Source organism: Notolepis coatsorum (genome assembly GCF_963971535.1).
Source record: "Notolepis coatsorum genome assembly, chromosome: 7".
Taxonomy (NCBI): Eukaryota; Metazoa; Chordata; class Actinopteri; order Aulopiformes; family Paralepididae; genus Notolepis; species Notolepis coatsorum.
In genome coordinates, this window is record NC_140171.1 from 13,319,043 (window position 1) to 13,341,379 (window position 22,337).

A 22,337-nucleotide genomic window follows, 5' to 3' on the forward strand; every position below is an offset into this window, starting at 1 on the left:
CTCTTTCGAAGTCGCTCTCTTTCGAAGTTGGTTAAGGTTAGAGTTTGTCTTTAGAGCAGGGCGATAGACCACCAGCCCTGATTCCAAACTCTAACCTTAACCAACTTCGAAAGAGAGCGACTTCGAAAGAGTGCCTAAACTTAACCAGTTGGAAACAAGGCGGACAGTAATAAAATTAGCAATCAATCAATTCAATAATCCACGCTCACTTAAAACAGTGCACCTCCCAGCTGCTTCTATAGAAAGTAGGTTAAAAAAATCCCCTCTTATAGGGCAAAGAACACTGCCCCCCCCCCCCTATATGGCAAAGAAAACGTTTTTTTAATTTGTTTTACCTACTTTCTATAGAAGCATCTAATAATGAAGTTCTATAGAAAGTAGGTTCAAAACAAAAGAAAAGTTGGATGTGTTAGTTTGTTGGATGTTTAGTTGAAAGACAGTTGGTTGTGTTAGTTTGTTGGATGTCTTAGTTGAAAGACAGTTGGATGTGTTAGTTTGTTGGATGTCTTAGTTGAGAGACAGTGAGAACAGTTGGATGCATTTCCGAGCTGCTTCCACATGGAGGCAACTTCTCTTTTTTTTTGGGAACTACTTTTTCTGCGGATGGTTTTTTCAATAAATCTTCAATTAATGTGTGTTTATTGTATAGCAATAAGGTTGGATGCATGCGCCAGTTGTATAAAAGCCATTACACCACGTGCAGTCGTGGGTTGTGAGAATTAGACCATGCCTAGGGGTGTCTAACGACCACCCCTAGGCATGGTCTAATTCTCACAACCCACTCCTGCGCGTGATGTAATGCTTTAATAATGTGCTAAATGAATAAACTAAACTAAACTAATAACCTAATTATCACAATAATTTTCCAAGTCTTCCATGTCTTCCACATCTTCTTCATCAGAACTTTCCACACTCTCTGAGGTGGATGCCTGGTTCTCACAGTCTGCCAGTCTACACATGTCACCTGAGGCCATTTGCAACACATACATCTTGGGAGTGACATTTTTTTTGGACAGTTACAGGCCAGTAGATCCAGGACGGCATCAGGTGCTGGCTGGCCTTCCATCCAGTCCACCACCAACTGTTCAGCTTCCTCTTTTCTCTCCATCTTCCAGCCTCTGCCAACAGGGCTTGGCACTTGTGGGTCCTTCTCCAAACATCCTCTCCATATACCAGCCTGGTAGTTGGCTTTCTGTGCATGTTTTGTTAAGCAGTCCTTGCATGGTGGGAGTTGATGACTTTCAAGTTCACTTTTTTTGGCACAGAAAAGGTGATATCTGAGCTCATTGACCTTGGTGGTTGATGCTTTTGGGGCATACAGGAGACATGAAAATGCCTCTAGTTTGTCCATCAGCTCTGGGGAGAGATCCCATTCCTGACCCAACTTTGAGAATGTGTCCTGATTTTATCGAATCCGGCTGTCAGCATTGCCTCCGGCTTGGCCGGACGTCATACTGGCTCAATTGGCAGCGTCAGCGGGAGGGAAGCCGGTGGGGTGGTATTCTGGTCGTTGTAAAACAGCGACTCCTACAGGTCAGTCAGGGCGCCTACACAGCGGGGAAGGGAGATGGTGAGGGTAGTGTGAGCCTCCCACACGTTACACCTCACCAATGAGAGTCCGCGCTGGCAGGTGAAAAGAAGTGGCTGGCTGACTCCATATGTATCGGAGGGGACATGTGATAGTATCTATCAACCCTCCCTAGACTGACCAGTGGGGGGCACATGCGAGCAACGACCAGTAAGGGGAGGGGGGGATTGGCATAACGACTAAACTGGGATGGGAGAAAAACACAGAAAAACAGGAGGAGGAGGGCGGCTGGGTGGCGCAGCGGACATTGCGCTCGTCACCAACGCATGAGACACCGGTATCGAATCCGGCTGTCGGCGTTGCCTCCGGCTTGGGCCGGCCGTCATACTAACTCAATTGGCAGAGTTAGCAAGTGGGAAGTCGATGGGTGGTAATCTGGACGTTGTAAACAGCGACTCCTACAGGTCAGTTGGGGCGCCTGCACAGCAGAGACAGGAAAATGGCGGGGGCAGTGTGAGCCTCCTACACGTTACTCCTCGCCAATGAGAGTCCGCGCTGGCAGGTGAAAAGATGTGACTGGCTGCCTCCACATGTATCGGAGGGGACATGTGATGGGCTTCTATCCTCCCTACGACCGTGTTTTCCTTCATTGTATCTCCATTTACTCTGGAATGGTAATATATGTGAGTTTACTTACACTGGATTCATATGTCCTAGCTTTTTACCTATCAAAGGAGACCAGACACATGCATATAGGCCTTATGGTTCAGGAGCTATCATGATTCATTTGGGGCATGTAATTTTGGACAGGAGGCATGAAAAATATTCTTGGTATTGTTATAAAAGATGTAATAGCACACATTTGAAGGCAACTGCTGCATTGCTATCACATATTTTCTAGCAGCAGGGGTGTATACCTTCCCAAAAATCACTATGAAAGTTAGTCCCCCAAGATGGTAGCCGTGGCCCAAATTTGGGGCCCTGGCTCACAGCCTACTCTTGGCTCTCCAGCATTTTGCGAGTGTTTGCTCGACCTTAAAGAAGCCGCGCTCACTTTATTCGTCACATATTCCTACAGAGTGTAGGAAATTATTATTCACTGTTAAGCCAACGATTATTTTAACGGAGGGATACATTCATTCCACCTCAAAAGTAATGTCTTCTGAAGAGGACGATCTCGCACGCACGCACACACACACACACACACACACACACACACACACACACACACACACACACACACACACACACACACACACACACACACACACACACACACACACACACACACACACACACACACACACACACACACACACACACACACACACACACACACACACACACACACACACACACACACACACACACACACACACACACACACACACACACACACACGTATTGAGACACAAGTATTGAGACACTGCAAGTAGCCTCTAGCTAAAATGAAATTAGATAAACATCAGTAGCCTAATCCAAATGATATACAAACATGACCCTACAACCTTCGTAACGTGGCCCACTAAAACATAATAATGTTTTCTGTCATAATAAAGGCGTTGGTGTCATGATGGCAGGGCAGCAGTGTGTCAAGTCAAATCAAGTGTTCCTTGATTTTCCAATCAAGTGTTTCCTTGGGGAAATTCAGGCGTCATAGTAGGATAGGTAGTAATAATAATAGAACATGGAACAAAGTACAAGTAGTAATGATAATAGTGATAACAGTAGTAGTAGTAGTGGCACGATTCAATCAGTTGTAATAGTGACGATGGTATACAATGTACAAACCGTAGTAACACTGCACCAGAGTCCGTGCAGTGTTTATTATTAAGAGTCAGATAGTTCTCAAGTTCACCAGGGGTTCATTCAGGGGTGTATAACCCCTATATTCACATCTTTCTCCACTGACATATCCAGGATATTGTGTAGCACAAGGCCTACTATGGCTGTCTTTCTCCTCAGCCACCCACCAACTGGATGTACAGTGTCAAAAATATATATATATATATTTCATGGAAATGTACTGTATTATTTTACAGATTTCTTTCGTTTTTCTACATTAAGTGTAAATGCCATAAACATACAGTAAATAACTTTTACATTTAAATGACTTTTCCGTGAAATAATTTATTTTTTACAGTGTAGGGTATGCGTCTGACTGAGTGGGATCATCCCTATGTTCCCCGGGTCCTATGTTCCCCGATTGATTGATTACATTTTTTTTTTAATTTGTATTATTTTATTAATTATTAATGTCCGCCTTGTTTCGAACTGGTTAAGCTTAGGCCCTCTTTCGAAGTTGGTTAAGGTTAGAGTTTGGAATCAGGGCTGGTGGTCTAAAATGTTCAATCAATCAATCAATCAATCAATCAATCAATCAATCAATCAATCAATCAATCGGGGAACATAGGACCCGGGGAACATCGGACCCGGGGAACATAGACATTCTCCCGACTGATATGAGTGATGACGCGCCTCTCACCTGCTCACACACCCTCTTCCAGACAGGTGAGATGTCCGCAGTGCAATGCTGACACCATGCTAAATCCACAAAGAATGGATTGCACAGAGCAAGTTGCACCCTTACTTACAATTCATTATGAAATGAAAATGGGGGACCCTAATATAAACAAGACGAAAGTCTTTCTCTGGTCTGCATCCCCTTTAATAAAATGTTCATTCAATCAATCACCGTGCAGATTGATTGATTGAATGAACATTTTATTAGCAGATTGCAGAATGGGTACAATACAGTACGGCTCAATATACACACAATTGTTAAGGGGATGCAGACCAGAGAAAGACTTTCGTCTTGTTTACATCAGGGTCCCCCATTTTAATTTCATAATGAATTGTAAGTAAGGGTGCAACTTGCTCCGTGCAATCCATTCTTTGTGGATTTAGCCCATGTGTTCGGCGAGACTGTGTGTCACGCTGTATATTATTATAGATCGTACAGCCTTGTTATTATTAGCAAATGCAATGCATGACAGACCCTCTATCCTGGTTCGTTATATAAAGTTTAAACTCACAATTTAATGAAATGCACTCATTTCTGAAATAAACTAAAAGGTTCAATGGCATGTGTGTGTGTGTGAGAACAAATGAATGGACAAAATGTATTTTTTGTTTGTTTGTTGTTGAATTATTTAATAGGTTGTGAGTCGATCAATACCACAAGCTACACCTGTGCTTTTCACCATTCTCCAGGTAAATTACCCCACAAGGGAGACACTACAGGTGAATAGGGTAAAACAATTAACTAATAGATATCACAATGAAACTTCCCCAGTTGATTACTTATATTAAGACAAGACTTTTTTGTATTACAAGTTTTCTGAAATTGTATGTTTAAATGAGGCATGATCTACTTAAATATGCACTAATTGGCATATAATTCCAGGACAGAAATCTGAACATTGGATAAAGCCATTTTCAAAATTATAGTTTCATTTTGTTGACACATTAGAGCCAAAGGTTATTACAGAGGGGATTTTGGATATCTCTTTTTATCACTCCATAAATCAGAAAATACTCCATTCAGTAAATTTTTATGGTAAAATTCCATATTTCGCCATGTTTTTAGGAATAAAATGTGATATAAATCAGGGTATGAATGCGATATCAACAAACCCTTCTGTAAATACCTTCAGAACATAGATATAGTTTCAAGTTTCAAGTTTCAAGTTTCTTTAATAGTTGTCATACAGAAGTACAGAATACTTTTGTACAAAATGCTTCTTACTGTTGCGCTCCAGAGACTGTGCATGACAAGATAAGTATGAAATAAAAACATAGTAAAAATTAGAAGAAAAAAAAAAGAGGTCACAGTGTTCAGTTTAGACATATGTACAATGTTCGTAGACGTAGTTACCATACAATATACAATACTGTGCAGTGTACTAATATACAATACTATATAGTGCAAGGCATAAATGGACGAGGTGCAGTTTAGGTACAATTCACAGTAGGTGTACGAGTTGTAGTGCAAATCCTTTATCAATAAATATAAAGTGTAAGTGTGTTTGTGTGATCTAAAGTGTGGAGAGTGGGTGCTGCAGTGTGTTGTTTGTTTGAGTGAGTGTGTGTGTGCGTGTGGATGTGTGTGCTGTGTGCATTTGATGGTTGTTGCATAGTGATTATTGTTCGTTTAGCGATTATTGTTCGTTTAGCAGCCTGATGGCCTGGGGATAGAAGCTCCTTCTGAGTCTTTCTGTGCTCGCCATAAGACTCCGGTATCGCTTGCCTGACGGCAGCAGTTCAAAGAGGCAGTTGTTCGGGTGGCTCGAGTCCTTAATAATTCTCTTAGCCTTCCCCTTGCACCGCTTGTTGTAAATGTTCTGGAGGGTGGGAAGCCCCCCTCTAATTGTGCGTTCGGCTGAACGTGTCACTCTTTGTAGTCTGCTACGGTCTTGTGCAGTGCTATTCCCAAACCAGGAGGTGATGTTGCCGGTCAGGATGCTCTCTATTGTACATGAGTAGAAGTTCCTAAGGATCTTCTGACTGACTTGGAACTTCCTTAGGCGCCTGAGGAAGTAGAGGCGTTGTCGTGCCTTCTTCACAACACTGTCAATGTGTGTGGTCCATGTCAAGTCCTCGGATATGTGGGCTCCGAGGTACTTGAAACTGTTCACTCTCTCAACTGGTGCCCCGTCGATGCTGAGGGGGCTGTAGTCCTTGACCCCCGACCTCCTGAAGTCCACAATCATCTCTTTTGTTTTGCTGACGTTCAGGGAGAGGCAGTTCTCCTGACACCACTGTGACAGGTTCTCTACCTCTTCCAGGTAGGCCCTTTCGTCGTTGGCAGAGATCAGGCCCACCACTACTGTGTCATCAGCAAATTTGATGATGGTGTTGTTGTTCCGCTGTGCTACGCAGTCATGTGTGTACAGGGAGTAGAGGAGGGGGCTCAGAACACAGCCCTGGGGGGCCCCTATGTTGAGCGTGATGGATGAGGAGGTGCAGTTGCCGGCTCTTACCACCTGGGGTCTGCCCGTCAGGAAGTCCAGGACCCACTGGCACAGGTCATAGTTCAAGCCCAGGTCCCTGAGCTTGGCTATGAGTTTGGAGGGGACTATGGTATTGATATATATATATATATATTGATATATATATATAGGTTTGGTGTATGTGAGTGCTACTGAAGTGGATATTTCTGGCTCAGAGTATGAGGAAAGACTCTTAAAACTAATTTTTGGGAAAACGCCTTCAAAGTTCTGTATTGTAAAATGCCACACTTTTTTTTAAACAGATATTTACAACACAATACCTAATCAAACCATTAGTAATAGACAACCTAAACACATGCCTGATAACTGAATAATAATAATAATGATGTTATTGAACTGAACAGAACTACACACAGGCTACAAACAGTGTAGTTGGTCCCCTAATAGGCAAAACATATTTGAATAGATATCACTATGAAACTTTCCCAGTTTGTTATGTACATATAAACTAAGAAAAAATATATTGCAAGTTTTCTGAAATGTATGTTTATATATGCAAATGAGGCACTTCCCCATTAAATATGTGCACATTTATGGATGCAATAAGGCAAAATGAAGTAAAATAAACAACTAAATGTGTGTTATTGACGTTTTATTGTCACTAGTTTCATAGAAGACATGTTTAGGAAGCAAAATATAACAAAATCTCAAAAATCAAATATTCACCTGGGGTGTCTCGCCTTACATTAGCATCGCAGACCCCCATTTCATAAAGTCTGAGTAGATTTCTTGTCTTAGATTATGCTAAGAGAGTCCAGAATTATACAACTGTCTATACTGGCAGTCGGGGATGAATGTTGGAGGTAGTGAAAGCTTTGATCACAATAGTCACTATAGCTAAATCTAGCTAGCTTTTTAATATGTATACCCCGAGCATGGACTTTGATGTATTTGGACATTGTGTATTTAGAGCATTCGACAGCTCACATGCATGGAGAAAAGGAGGCAACAATTACAATGTGGAATGATAATAATAATAAACTTTATTTGTATAGCACCTTTCATACAATAAGTGCTTCACAGCAGTGATGTAGAAACAAAAAAGACATAGGCATAAAATGAGCAAAGAGTTGATTTAGCGAAAATCCTTTAATAGATTTCTGTCAATAAAACCCATGAAAAAAAGGGGGGTTTAGAGGGGGGGGGGGTTCTCAGAGGGAATGGGTTATTTTATTTCTTATTTTTTATTATTTCATAAAAGTAAACTTTATTTTTGTATGTGAGTTTTGTTCAACAAATTTAAAAAAAGTTCACAAAATAATATGTATACCCCGTTTTTCTAGGGAGCCCCTGACCCCCCTGACCCCCCCCTCAAGTAGGAGAACCACTGGGCTACAGCAACGACCCTGATAAACACTGGGCTACAGCAATGACCCTGATAAACACTGGGCTACAGCAATGACCCTGATAAACACTGGGCTACAGCAATGACCCTGATAAACACTGGGCTACAGCAACGACCCTGATAAACACTGGGCTACAGCAACGACCCTGATAAACACTGGGCTACAGCAATGACCCTGATAAACACTGGGCTACAGCAATGACCCTGATAAACACTGGGCTACAGCAACGACCCTGATAAACACTGGGCTACAGCAACGACCCTGATAAACACTGGGCTACAGCAACGACCCTGATAAACACTGGGCTACAACTAAAAACTGGTAAAAAGGCTTTAAAGGTATTTTTTCCATGTGCTCTGTGTGTCTCCTGTTACTCTGGAAAGCACTTTGTAAATGGTGCTATACAAATAACGTTTTTATAATGATTATTATTATTATTATTATTATTATTATTATTATTATTATTATTATTATTATTATTATTATTATTATTATTATTATTATTATTAGTAATAGTAGTACTGTAGTAGTAGTAGTAGTAGTAGTAGTAGTAGTAGTAGTAGTAGTAGTAGTGTACAGTAGTAGTACTATTCTGTCCTAGTCCTGGTGTTCTAGTTGACTACTCTTCCTTCCTACTCAGAGAGATAGGTCTTATCTTCAGGGCTATGTTCTTAAGAGAAAGTTTCCAAGTGTACCAGTTAATATGTTGATTATTATCCTCAGTCCCACCGGGAGGTGAATACAGGCCGTTAGGGGATGCATTGGAGCAGGAACCGAACCAGAAACCACCTAGATGACGTTGAGCACAGTTCTTGTCCCAGGTGTCCTGGTCTTTATCATAGGTGGTGAACTTCATGTTGTTGTGATATGACATACCATCCCCTATGAAGGCCAAAGACAATAACACAGTATGTGAGAGCAGATCAGATGAATATGTGGTTCAGGTATGACTGTGAATAAGTGATGCCTTATGCTGTTCAAACCAGGCCTGGTTTCAATTTAATTAAAGATAAAGATGTAGATTGAAACTACAAGTCATCTACTAATTTTAGTTTTTCTATGACGTATAGGGAGGGTGGTGGCTTTCAAACCTTTTGTCTACTCTATAGCCCTAGGGAATACCAGTTTCCAGTTCAGTAGAAAGCTATCTGGCTGCACGTTAGCCTAGCTTAGCACAATTAATGGAAGCGGACAGTGACGGGTAGCCTTCGGGAGAGGTGTTGGTTGGACAATGCCTATAGCTACCCTACCCGACACACCCCCCTTAAACTCACTCCACTCCACCCAAGGCATCCGGGTCATTCGGCACCAATGTAACGGTTGTGACATCGTCACCTTAAACTTCGATGCCCCGGGGGAGTTTCGAACCCGTGGTCTCCCACACCGCGGGCAACAGCACAGACTGCTATACCAAGAAGTGAACTCGCTGTCTTTTAAGGGTGAGAGTGAGTTTGACCCATAGCACCGCTACTCGCCACAGTCCATCGTGACTGTGCCTCACGGTACCATCCGTTACATATGTAAAAAGGATTATGCAAGTATGTACAGCAGGTATTATACGGTGAGCAAAAAATATAGCATACAGCATTATTGTACATGCTATCATACAGAGTTATATGGGCTATATGCAGGTGTATAGTAGGTATATAGAATAATTATATGCAGATATTCTGACAGTATATTCAATATTCCCATGGCCCTCCTTTGGGTCCTGAACCACACTTTGAATTAGTACACAGAAACCTTTATTCCCCTTATACCCAATTCTGCCTCTTAGTCTTATTTCCTGTAGCAGAACTTCGCTAGCTAGTGTGGATATTCCCAACAATACAACTAGAAGCAAGTTTACAGCAAATGTACAGACTTCAAAGGCTAAATATGCCTGTCTAGACACAGAAAGTTCGTAGTTGAAAGACCATAATGCAACATGGCAAAAAACTACACAAACAACAGTACTCCTGTGTCATGCCGCTCACCTGCGCCTCCATCTACATAGCTGCCAAGGTGGAGCCGATAGCCGAAGGTCTCGGGGTCGACGGAGAAGGAGGTGTAGCGAGCGAAGACCTCGCCTCCCTCCCAGTCTCCCATGTCCACTCTCAGCTCGCTCCTCTTCCTCATCGTCAGGAGGAACATGTTATCCAAGCCTGCAGGAGACGACGCACAGTGGCCTGTTTTAACCTCAAGCACCATGACCCACAGATGTATTATCATTTCTATATTTCTTCATGGTACACACATTGTCCCCCACCCATATAATATATAGGCTACAGTATAATGTTTTTTTTCTTTTCTTTTTCTGGCCATGCAGGACCGACAGAGGAGAGAGGGAGAACGGGGGGGACATGCGGCAAATGGCCACCGGGACTGGGAATCGAACCCGGGGCGACCGCTTCGCGACTCAGCGCGCTATATGGTGTGCTACTGGAGCACCCCCCAACAGTATAATGTTTTACGTATAATATGTAGGCTACAGTATAATGTTTTACATACAATATGTAGACTACAGTATAATGTTTTATATATAATATCGCTGCAGTCGGGACAAAACCTCATAACTCCAAAAACCCAACTTTTCAGCAGATGAAAAAAACTAACAGATTTGAGGGTGAATAGAATTAGGAGGTTTAGACAGATGATCGTTGAATGCTTTCCCATTGTTTAAACTTTGTAAAACCCACACACACATATGGAGGATGATCTACGGAGTTGATTTATATAATAAAAAAAAAAAAATGGAGTTATGAGGTTTTGTCCCGACAGCAGCGATATGTAGGCTACAATGTTTTATATATAATATGTAGGCTACAGTATAATGTTTTACATACAATATGTAGACTACAGTATAATGTTTTACATATAATATGTAGGCTACAGTATAATGTGTTACATATAATATGTAGGCTACAGTATAATGTTTTATATACAGGATATTATGTAAATGGTAAATGGCTGCTTTTTTATACAGCGCTTTTATCCAAAGCGCGTTACAATTTTGTTACTCACATTTGACCCATTCACTCACACACCGACATGGGAGGCAACCATGCAAGGTGCCAACCTGCTCATCAGGAGCAATTAGGGGTTAAGTGTCTTGCTCAAGGACACATCGACACGCTGCCGGGGAGGAGCGGGAATCGAACCGGGAACCTCCGGATTGCCAGACGACTGCTCTACCTCCTGAGCCACTGTCGCTACAGTACAATTTTTACATACTATATAATATGTAGAATACAGTGTAATGTTTTATATATAATATGTAGACTACAGTATAATGTTTTATATATAATATGTAGACAGTATAATGTTTTACATACTGTATAATATGTAGGCTACAGTATAATGTTTTACATACTGTATAATATGTAGACTACAGTATAATGTTTTATATATAATATGTAGACTACAGTATAATGTTTTATATATAATATGTAGGCTACAGTATAATGTTTTATATATAATATGTAGACTACAGTATAATGTTTTATATATAATATGTAGACTACAGTATAATGTTTTACATATAATATGTAGGCTACAGTATAATGTTTTATATATAATATGTAGGCTACAGTATAATGTTTTATATATAATATGTAGGCTACAGTATAATGTTTTATATATAATATGTAGACTACAGTATAATGTTTTATATATAATATGAAACCTGCTTCCAAACTGAAATTGAAAAGATTTGCAGAGGTTATGTTTGGTGTGTAAATATTGAATGCCATACTCTTTTTGATGTTCTAAGACTGTGTTATTTCCTTTGTAAATTGTTTTGAAGAGTCCATACAGAATGTTAAGCAACCATAAGTGGGAGTGTTGAATATAGAAGGTGTATGTATGGTTGTAACTGACTGTAATTGCTCTCTACTGCCCTCATGACTGCATGTATCTGTGTCCACTGGAGGGCGCTGTAGGCGGAGCGTCTACTGTCTACACCAGGTTGGGACTATATAAACCGTTCCTTCTTCTCACTTCTGCCCCCCCCGGAGAGGAGATCATAATGTGCTGCTGTATTATGAGACAACGTGATAAATAAACCGCTGCCAGCAGAGCAAGGCCAAAGATAGAATACCATGCCTCTTGTATACATTATTGTCGCCCCATTGCCAAATCTGTTAACAAGTATAATGTTTTATATTCTGTATTGTATAATATGTAGACTACAGTATAATGTTTTATATAATATGTAGACTACAGTATAATGTTTTACATACTGTATAATATGTAGGCTACAGTATAATGTTTTACATACTGTATAATATGTAGACTACAGTATAATGTTTTATATATAATATGTAGACTACAGTATAATGTTTTGCATACTGTATAATATGTAGGCTACAGTATAATGTGTTATATTCTGTATAATATGTAGGCTACAGTATAATGTGTTATATTCTGTATTGTATAATATGTAGGCTACAGTATAATGTGTTATATTTTGTATTGTATAATATGTAGGCTACAGTATAATGTTTTATAGTCTGTAGGCTACAGGATAATGTGTTATATGCTGTATAATATGTAGGCTACATTATAAGGTTTTATATGCTCACCCAGCCAGTATTCTCCTGCTACATTTCCAAAGCCATTCTTATAGTGGACCCAGGGTCTGTGGAAGTTCTCAGTTCCATCCATCCTCCGCTGGATCACCTGAGAGAGAGAGAGAGAGAGAGAGAGAGAGAGAGAGAGAGAGAGAGAGAGAGAGAGAGAGAGAGAGAGAGAGAAGAGAGAGAGAGAGAGAGAAATCAAGAGAGTATGGGCAGAGAAATAACTCAAAAAGAGGGAGGACTCTTGACCCCACCTTGCACTAAATGATAACATATTATGCAACACTGAAAACGTTTAGCCCCTGAATCTGTACTGTCATGTAGAGGTGCTTTACCTGGTTTTACAAATGGGCATAAATGGGACATGGGCTATACAGGCTATTGTTAACATCTATTGTTGATATCTATTGTTAATATCTATTGTTAATATCTATTTGTATCACGTTGTTCATCTTTTCTTGTATGAAATAGGTATGGAATAAGGATATGCATCATTGAAGTAAGTCAATCCATTGTGCACATTATTCAGTTTGGACTTAACTACCTTTCACTACCACACTACGGAAGGTTAACCCTTTCACTACCACACTACAGACGGTTCCGTCCGTAGTGTTCCGTCTGTAGTGTGGTAGTGAAAGGGTTAACCTTCTGTAGCGTGGTAGTGAAAGGGTTAACCCTTTGCCGTGTGTCAGTGAAAGGATTAACCTTCTGTATTGCCGCAGTGAAATGGTTAACCAGCCTCTTCCACTCTACGTGTTATCTATCTATATCTGTTAATACTTGTAGATATGTAATGTTCTCTATGAATAGCCTGTACTACACAGCATTTGTTTTGAACCCTGTCCGTTAAAACTAACATCTATAGAGATCTGGGGGCGACAGTGGCTCGGGAGGTAGAGCAGTCGTCTGGCAATCCGGCAGGTTCCCGGTTCGATTCCCACTCCTCCCGGGCAGCGTGTCAATGTGTCCTTGAGCAAGACACTTAACCCCTAATTGCTCCCGATGAGCAGGTTGGCACCTTGCATGGTTGCCTCTGCCGTCGGTGTGTGAATGTGTGAGTGAGTGGGTAAAATGTGAGGAACAAATTGTAAAGCGCTTTGGATAAAAGCGTTCTATATAAAAAAGCAGCCATTTACCATTTACCATCTGCATACCAGTCAAAGCTACAGATTTGTATCTTCATGTTCTTATTCATCAACAGTACATCTATATTCTATTAACTGCTATGTAGTGCTGTTGACAGCAATGCAATCTCACCTCCAGTTCTTATCTTACCTTACCGTAAGTTCTTATCTTATCTTACCTTACCGTAAGTTCTTATCTTATCTTACCTTACCCTACCTTACCGTAAGTTCTTATTCTACCTTACCTTATATACTTACCTTACCTTACCTTACCTTTACCTTACCTTACTGTATCTTATATTACTTCATCTTATCAAAGGTATGAGTGTCTACTCAGTGTCTACTCAGTGTCTACTCAGTGTCAGTGTCTACTCAGTGTCTACTCGGTGTCAGTGTCTACTCAGTGTCTACTCAGTGTCTACTCAGTGTCTACTCAGTGTCTACTCAGTGTCAGTGTCTACTCAGTGTCTACTCGGTGTCAGTGTCTACTCAGTGTCTACTCGGTGTCAGTGTCCAGGCACGTGCACACATAGAGGCCAAGGGGTGCCTGAGCACCTGCCTTTTTGAGCCTCATCAAAAAAGTGCCCTTTTTGAAAAAAAAATTAATTTAATTTTTTTTTTTTTTTTTTTACGTTACGCATATAGACTGCCCTTCCAACTGAAAAATGTCAGGATAGAATCAAAATATTAGGGACAGAGAGAGAGATGCCCCATATTCCATTGCAGTTTGCACGGCCTCCTCCGCGGACCTATATATTTTATGCATAGCGTGGGTGGTGATGATGATGATGATAGAAACCGCTGTGGCGCATACAGTTGAATGCTGGTATTACACTCATTGAGGGACACGAAGAAGTCAAGTCCGATGGGATTTGGGAATCTCAAATACAAATCGGGATTGGAATAAAAAATGCATTTATATTAAACAATACAGAATATACAGCACTTCTTGGGGCTGTAGGGTAAGCACTTATTCCCTCCCCCCTGGACATTTATGGAGATGTATGGGCCTTTTAAGTCAGTGATAAAAGTGTCTTTCAAGGATAAGTGAGCTCCTGCACTGATTATTATAGTTCAATATTCAATATTTGATCACCAAAACCCCCCAAAAAAGCATAAAAAGGGGGCCCCCCGCCCGAAAAGGGCCCTTAAAAATCGTGCTCGCGCGCTACGCGCGCTCGGTTAGTATATACACACAAGTGTAGTGCCCTTTTCAGCCTTTGAGCACCTGCCCCTCTAAAGTCCTGTGCACGTCCCTGTCAGTGTCTACTCAGTGTCAGTGTCTACTCAGTGTCAGTGTCTACTCAGTGTCAGTGTCTACTCAGTGTCTACTCAGTGTCAGTGTCTACTCAGTGTCTACTCAGTGTCAGTGTCTACTCAGTGTCTACTCAGTGTCTACTCAGTGTCAGTGTCTACTCAGTGTCTACTCAGTGTCTACTCAGTGTCAGTGTCTACTCAGTGTCTACTCAGTGTCAGTGTCTACTCAGTGTCTACTCAGTGTCAGTGTCTACTCAGTGTCTACTCAGTGTCAGTGTCTACTCAGTGTCAGTGTCTACTCAGTGTCTACTCAGTGTCTACTCAGTGTCTACTCAGTGTCAGTGTCTACTCAGTGTCTACTCAGTGTCTACTCAGTGTCAGTGTCTACTCAGTGTCTACTCAGTGTCAGTGTCTACTCAGTGTCTACTCAGTGTCTACTCAGTGTGTACTCAGTGTCTACTCAGTGTCTACTCAGTGTCAGTGTCTACTCAGTGTCTACTCAGTGTCTACTCAGTGTCTACTCAGTGTCTACTCAGTGTCAGTGTCTACTCAGTGTCTACTCAGTGTCTACTCAGTGTCTACTCAGTGTCTACTCAGTGTCTACTCAGTGTCAGTGTCTACTCAGTGTCTACTCAGTGTCAGTGTCTACTCAGTGTCTACTCAGTGTCAGTGTCTACTCAGTGTCTACTCAGTGTCTACTCAGTGTCTACTCAGTGTCTACTCAGTGTCTACTCAGTGTCTACTCAGTGTCAGTGTCTACTCAGTGTCAGTGTCTACTCAGTGTCTACTCAGTGTCAGTGTCTACTCAGTGTCTACTCAGTGTCTACTCAGTGTCTACTCAGTGTCTACTCAGTGTCTACTCAGTGTCAGTGTCTACTCAGTGTCTACTCAGTGTCTACTCAGTGTCTACTCAGTGTCTACTCAGTGTCTACTCACAGTCCACCTCCCACCGTCAGTCTCCATGTCACAGTAGACGTGCAGGGGGCTGGTGGGACCCCCAGGGAAGATGGTGTAGACCCCACTGGGACTGGTGTTGTCATGATGATAGACATCGTCGCAGTCGGTGGGCAGGTAAAACTGGGAGCTGGCCACGGCCACCGGAGCCACCAGTAACAGGAATAATGTTAGCTGGAGTGATATGAGAGAGAGAGAGAGACAGAGAGAGAGAGAGAGAGAGAGAGAGAGAGAGAGAGAGAGAGAGACAGAGAGACAGATTGTTTTACATTCTACTTTCTTAAACTATGGCCAAAATGAGCCATGTGACCTATAGTGGACCCTAATCTTACATTGAGATCCCATTTGGCACAAGGCTCATACAGTATGCATTATACACTCATGAACTAGGCAAAAACACTTCTTCCAGAGTTTTAAGCTATAGGCTAGCCAGTCCTTATAATGTTTGGCGTGTTCCTTTAACAGTCAGACTCTAACCTGGGTCATGAAACTCTTACCTCCATCTTGCAGAAAGAAGGAACAGAGGGAGTTCCAGGCTGTCTAGTCTTATATAGACACAGCCAAAGTCAGAGAGTTACAATTACAACGTGGGAAACAGGCACCTGTGTAAGTGGGAGGAGACTGGGTGAACTGGTACCAGGCGGTTCTGGAGGCTACAATCTTTAAAGGGGCATTTCACCTCAAATTCATCCGATCTATTATTTGATCCTAGCAATCAATGTAGTTGTATATATATATAGACAGTTGCTAAAATAGAGTTTATATATATATGTATTCCAACTGTATAACTGTATGTATAACTGTATTCCATAAAAAGGTAAACACTAAATAAACGGGTCATTCCTGCCTATTGGTGACTTTTCCGTCCTCAGGATATAACTTGTTATATCTTACTTAAAATGTATCACATGTTTGTATTTCATTTTTTTATTATTTTTTAAACAAACACATAAACAAACATGACAACACACGATTAGATATACAAGCATTGTTAACAGTGCACATCAATTAAATCACAGTTTAGATAAATGTCTTATACAAGATATACCCCTAATACCTGCTATCTATTCCCCTACACACATATATGCTCTTGCTCGCACCCCCCACCCTGGACCCCCCAATGGATAATCCATCCATTATCATTTGCTCCTAACCAGACACTACCATTATATGCTAGCCTTTATTCTCTCCACCACTTCTAACCACATTGTCAATTTGGATTCATTGAGACCCAAAATTCTTGCTGTAGATATTTCTAGATAAATCACATCGAGATATGTAAGAATCCAGACCTTTCGGCAAATTTTTCCCGTTGAAACCATCGTGATGCTATCAGTTTTTTAGCCACTGTAATACCAGATAAAACCAATCTCTTTAGCTGTATAGGTACTGCATACTCAAAAACATCATTCAGCAATAATACAGAGGGGTGTACAGGTATATTCAGAATTAAGAGATTTGATAATTGCTGGGTCACTTCTTTCCAGAATATCTTAACTGGTGGCCAGTCCCAATACATGTGCATAAATGTCCCCTCGTCCCCATTTGTACATAAGGAGCATTTGGAGTCTTGTTTAAGACCCATTCTGTTCAGTCTTATAGGAGTCAAGTATGTCCTATGAATATAGTTAAGATTGATTTGTTGATGGTCCGGGTTTCTTGATGCAAGTCGAACATTTGCCCAGGCTTCTTGCCATTCAAAATCTTTTTCCAGGTCTGGTATATCCTTCCTCCAGACGGAGTCTAGGTGGAGGGTTTCATACGAGGCCGTTAGTAATTGATGATACAAATCTGATCCAAAACCTCTCGATGTCTCTCTTTCATAGAAACATTTGTGGTATCTGTGGTGTGCAATTGGTATCCTTAATGGAACACTGTGAGACTTCAAACATAACAATAATTGTGCGTGAAAATAATATGTGGAACCGGTGAGATAAATTTGTTTTTCTATTTCATCATAACTACAAATACCCTGTTTGTTGAAAACATCTCCTAATGTATGTATGCCTTGCTTTTCCCATCTAGGGAATCTTATAGGTCGTTTATCAATCAGGAGTGCATTGTTATTGAATAAGGGTATCACATGTTTATAATGAAAGGCTTTTATTATAGATTGAGGTCCTCTTTATAACATTAACACACAAACATGCATGTACTATATATATAATTTTAAATAAAATATTTAGGCACATACACCCTTTTTGTCCCCAAAGCAAATGTTCAGTTTCAATTAGAAACATTTGCAATATAATTATAAATAAGTTTAAATATGCCTTTATTATCATATAGTTCAAGTTAAAATCTCTCTAATATATATAAATGGATAAATTAATGTTTTTTATTATTTGTATTGAATTTACTGTGTGTCCCCAAAATGATCAGTTTGTGGTTTTTAGCCTTCTGAACAAAAGAGAACTACAATTCCCATGAACCAACATTCAGGAAGTGGAATCACTTATTTGGCGGAAAATTCAAAGAAGCAAAGTGAGGTGAGCACCAATGATGGTGTTAGTCTGTATGTCCTACTCTTACATTTCCACCCTGTTAGGTAAAATTATGAGGAAAGTAAACCACATAAAAAAAAAAGTAATACGTGTTTGATATATAGTATTGTTTATGTCTGGAGAGCTAGCTAGCTAGGTTTTCTGTTTTACAGAGCAACGGCTAATTTGGTTGAAAATGTTCCCCCTGTTAGGGGGGAACTTAACAGGGTGGAACATGCACTTAATGTGAGGGCTGGAGGAATCCTGCATGCAGCCCAACGAGGGGGCGTGCCGTTTTTCTCCTTCACGCACCTGATGGGAGTTTGCGATCAGCTCGGGAGAGTACTTGTATTGCAGACTCCCCTCCACTCCTGGTCGGGTCGTTCTTGTTACCACCATCTACTGCCGCATCTCCGGCGTGAGACGTCGAGCCACCCATCACCACCTGTCGCCGTTTTCCTGGAGTGGGACACCGTCTTAGCTCTCTATTACTCCACGGGAGGATCCCAGTGTTCCCACTCCAGACGTCGTGCCGGCTACTTCCCTACTCCCTCTTCATGGTCCTCGTTCCTGGGGTGAGGCTCGCCATCGCTCTCTATTACTCCACGGGAGGATGCCCGTGTTCTCACCCCGTTCCCCTCGGACCCCCTGTGTGCTGCGTTGCCCGTCGGCAGCGTCTGGTCGGGAGGAAGAAGATTCCTTGGCAGAGCTGCAGAGCCGCAGAGCCCTACTCGGTGTAGGGACGAAGAAGATTCCTGTTACTTTCTTTCCCAGCCTGTTCGCCCGTTAAAGGCACAGTGCCGCCTTTTTTGTGTTCATGGACGTTGATGTTTTTACCCCCTTAAAGGCTGAGTGCCGCTTTTTTGTATATAATAAATCATGCCCTTGCTTCGGCTAACTCTGATTACCTGTCTGTGTCGTGCAATTGGGGTCGCATTACAAACCATAACACTTAACAGGGTGGAAAATCTATTAAAAAATGTAAGGAAATACATATAAATGCTGATATCCAATTGTCATGTAAACTGTATTTTACCAACATGTATACAATGCAACACGTTATTACTTTATTTTTTATTTTTATAAATTGGTTATAAAGCATTATTTGCCTTTATACCTCTGTCCTGCCGCATCACACCTGTGATCATGTATCAATTGATCACCCTCTTGTGTAAATATACTTTACACAGAAATTGATCATTATTACAAAGTGTTGTCTATATACCTTTTCATTCTAATTCCAGGGGAACAGCTTTGTCCTATGTTTACTTCCTGTCCGATACTGTATTATCAAACATTGCAACAGGAAACACAAATGGGGCCATTTAGAATGTTTATATTGTCAAGTTGAAAAGGTCTATACGATTTGCATTGTAATAATTCTCTGTCTCTGTCTCTCTGTCTGTCTGTCTCACATTCTTCAATTTAGTTTCAGGTAAGTATGACAAGATTTCAGGTAATTGGGTAAGTATAGGATACTTTGTATTATGTTTCAGGCATTCTATTGTCTTAATTACTGTAATTCATTGCAATACTTGTCTACATTCTAGGTAAGTATACACTTCAATCCATTTAAGGTTTTCGTTACATTAATCTCTCTGTCTGTCTCCGTCTACACTGTCCAGATATATTCCTCAACGTATCTCCATGTTGATCTAATTGCACCAACCTTTTGTTTAGTGCTTGAGGCTCAGAACCTGACTGTCAACATACCTGTATCTTATCTTATAGCTTTTGCCTTCTGGAGATGAATGTCCCTCCCTCTCAAAGAGTGTTGTCAATGGTCCTCATTCTCAAGCGGACATACATACAAGTTACCAAGGAATTCCTTCATAACTCGATTTACGTAATTATTCGGCATTCTCGAACGGCTTTGTATTGTAAATTCTTTGTAGGATTTATGTAGGATTTACAGTACGAACTCGAAATCGGACAGACCGGTGTGCGCCCATGGTTTCAACATTCTCTGGGACAAGTAATTTGGGATTACCGATAATACAGACATCCATGGAATTAAATAATTATAATGAGCATTCAATACCATAGTCCCCTCCAAACTCATAGCCAAGCTCAGGGACCTGGGCTTGAACTATGACCTGTGCCAGTGGGTCTTGGACTTCCTGACGGGCAGACCCCAGGTGGTAAGAGCCGGCAACTGCACCTCCTCATCCATCACGCTCAACATAGGGGCCCCCCAGGGCTGTGTTCTGAGCCCCCTCCTCTACTCCCTGTACACACATGACTGCGTAGCACAGCGGAACAACAACACCATCATCAAATTTGCTGATGACACAGTAGTGGTGGGCCTGATCTCTGCCAACGACGAAAGGGCCTACCTGGAAGAGGTAGAGAACCTGTCACAGTGGTGTCAGGAGAACTGCCTCTCCCTGAACGTCAGCAAAACAAAAGAGATGATTGTGGACTTCAGGAGGTCGGGGGTCAAGGACTACAGCCCCCTCAGCATCGACGGGGCACCGGTTGAGAGAGTGAACAGTTTCAAGTACCTCGGAGCCCACATATCCAAGGACTTGACATGGACCACACACATTGACAGTGTTGTGAAGAAGGCACGACAACGCCTCTACTTCCTCAGGCGCCTAAGGAAGTTCCAAGTCAGTCAGAAGATCCTTAGGAACTTCTACTCATGTACAATAGAGAGCATCCTGACCGGCAACATCACCTCCTGGTTTGGGAATAGCACTGCACAAGACCGTAGCAGACTACAAAGAGTGACACGTTCAGCCGAACGCACAATTGAAGGGGGGCTTCCCACCCTCCAGAACATTTACAACAAGCGGTGCAAGGGGAAGGCTAAGAGAATTATTAAGGACTCGAGCCACCCGAACAACTGCCTCTTTGAACTGCTGCCGTCAGGCAAGCGATACCGGAGTCTTAAGGCGAGCACAGAAAGACTCAGAAGGAGCTTCTATCCCCAGGCCATCAGGCTGCTAAACGAACAATAATCGCTAAACGAAAATAATCACTATGCAACAACCATCAAATGCACACAGCACACACACCCACACGCACACACTCACTCAAACAAACAACACACTGCAGCACCCACTCTCCACACTTTAGATCACACAAACACACTTACACTTTATATTTATTGATAAAGGATTTGCACTACAACTCGTACACCTACTGTGAATTGTACCTAAACTGCACCTCGTCCATTTATGCCTTGCACTATATAGTATTGTATATTAGTACACTGCACAGTATTGTATATTGTATGGTAACTACGTCTACGAACATTGTACATATGTCTAAACTGAACACTGTGACCTCTTTTTTACTCTTTTTTACTTCTAATTTTTACTATGTTTTTATTTCATACTTATCTTGTCATGCACAGTCTCTGGAGCGCAACAGTAAGAAGCATTTTGTACAAAAGTATTCTGTACTTCTGTATGACAACTATTAAAGAAACTTGAAACTTGAAACTTGATAATTAATACGACAATATTTATATCATTAATAATTTCGTTTTGAATTTATAGTCCTGACTCAATGAGGCATCGTGAGCATTACACACACACAGCAGACTAAACTAAACAGATTGCCGCGAATATAACTACTGTATAGTGGAATATACTGTATTAATATGCCATATAGTGTCTTCTTCTCTATGATATTATTTATTGTTGGTTTGATGTATTTCTATTGCTAAACGAAATAACGGCTTAGTGAGGCAGCCTCAGTGCACAGCACACACACACACACACACACACACACACACACACACACACACACACACACACACACACACACACACACACACACACACACACACACACACACACACACACACACACACACACACACACACACACACACACACACACACACACACATACACACGTACTGTATATGTGCAAAATGAATAGTTCCAGCAAAGTATAGGCTTCTATTATTCTAATGACTTGTTGTTAGATATTAGATAGTATGTCCTATTGTAGAACATGACATATTAGCATGACATCTCATTTAGTAATGTCAATACTGAACGACTGCACGATTGGCTCTTGACAAACACGCAGTTGTTCAGTATTGACATTATTAAATGAGATG

At 41.3% G+C, this 22,337-nt stretch overlaps 1 protein-coding gene across 1 annotated transcript; it reads right to left on the bottom strand.

The window, feature by feature from the left end:
* Window positions 1-1,527: 1,527 nt before the first annotated feature.
* Window positions 1,528-16,280, bottom strand: LOC311232627 (microfibril-associated glycoprotein 4-like; the record flags this gene model as incomplete). The annotated part of the gene is made up of 6 exons (XM_084319487.1): window positions 1,528-1,547; window positions 8,616-8,768; window positions 9,863-10,030; window positions 12,449-12,545; window positions 15,760-15,951; window positions 16,275-16,280. 6 exons carry the CDS (start codon window positions 16,278-16,280, stop codon window positions 1,528-1,530), a joined length of 636 nt encoding a protein of 211 aa, XP_084175613.1.
* Window positions 16,281-22,337: the final 6,057 nt, after the last annotated feature.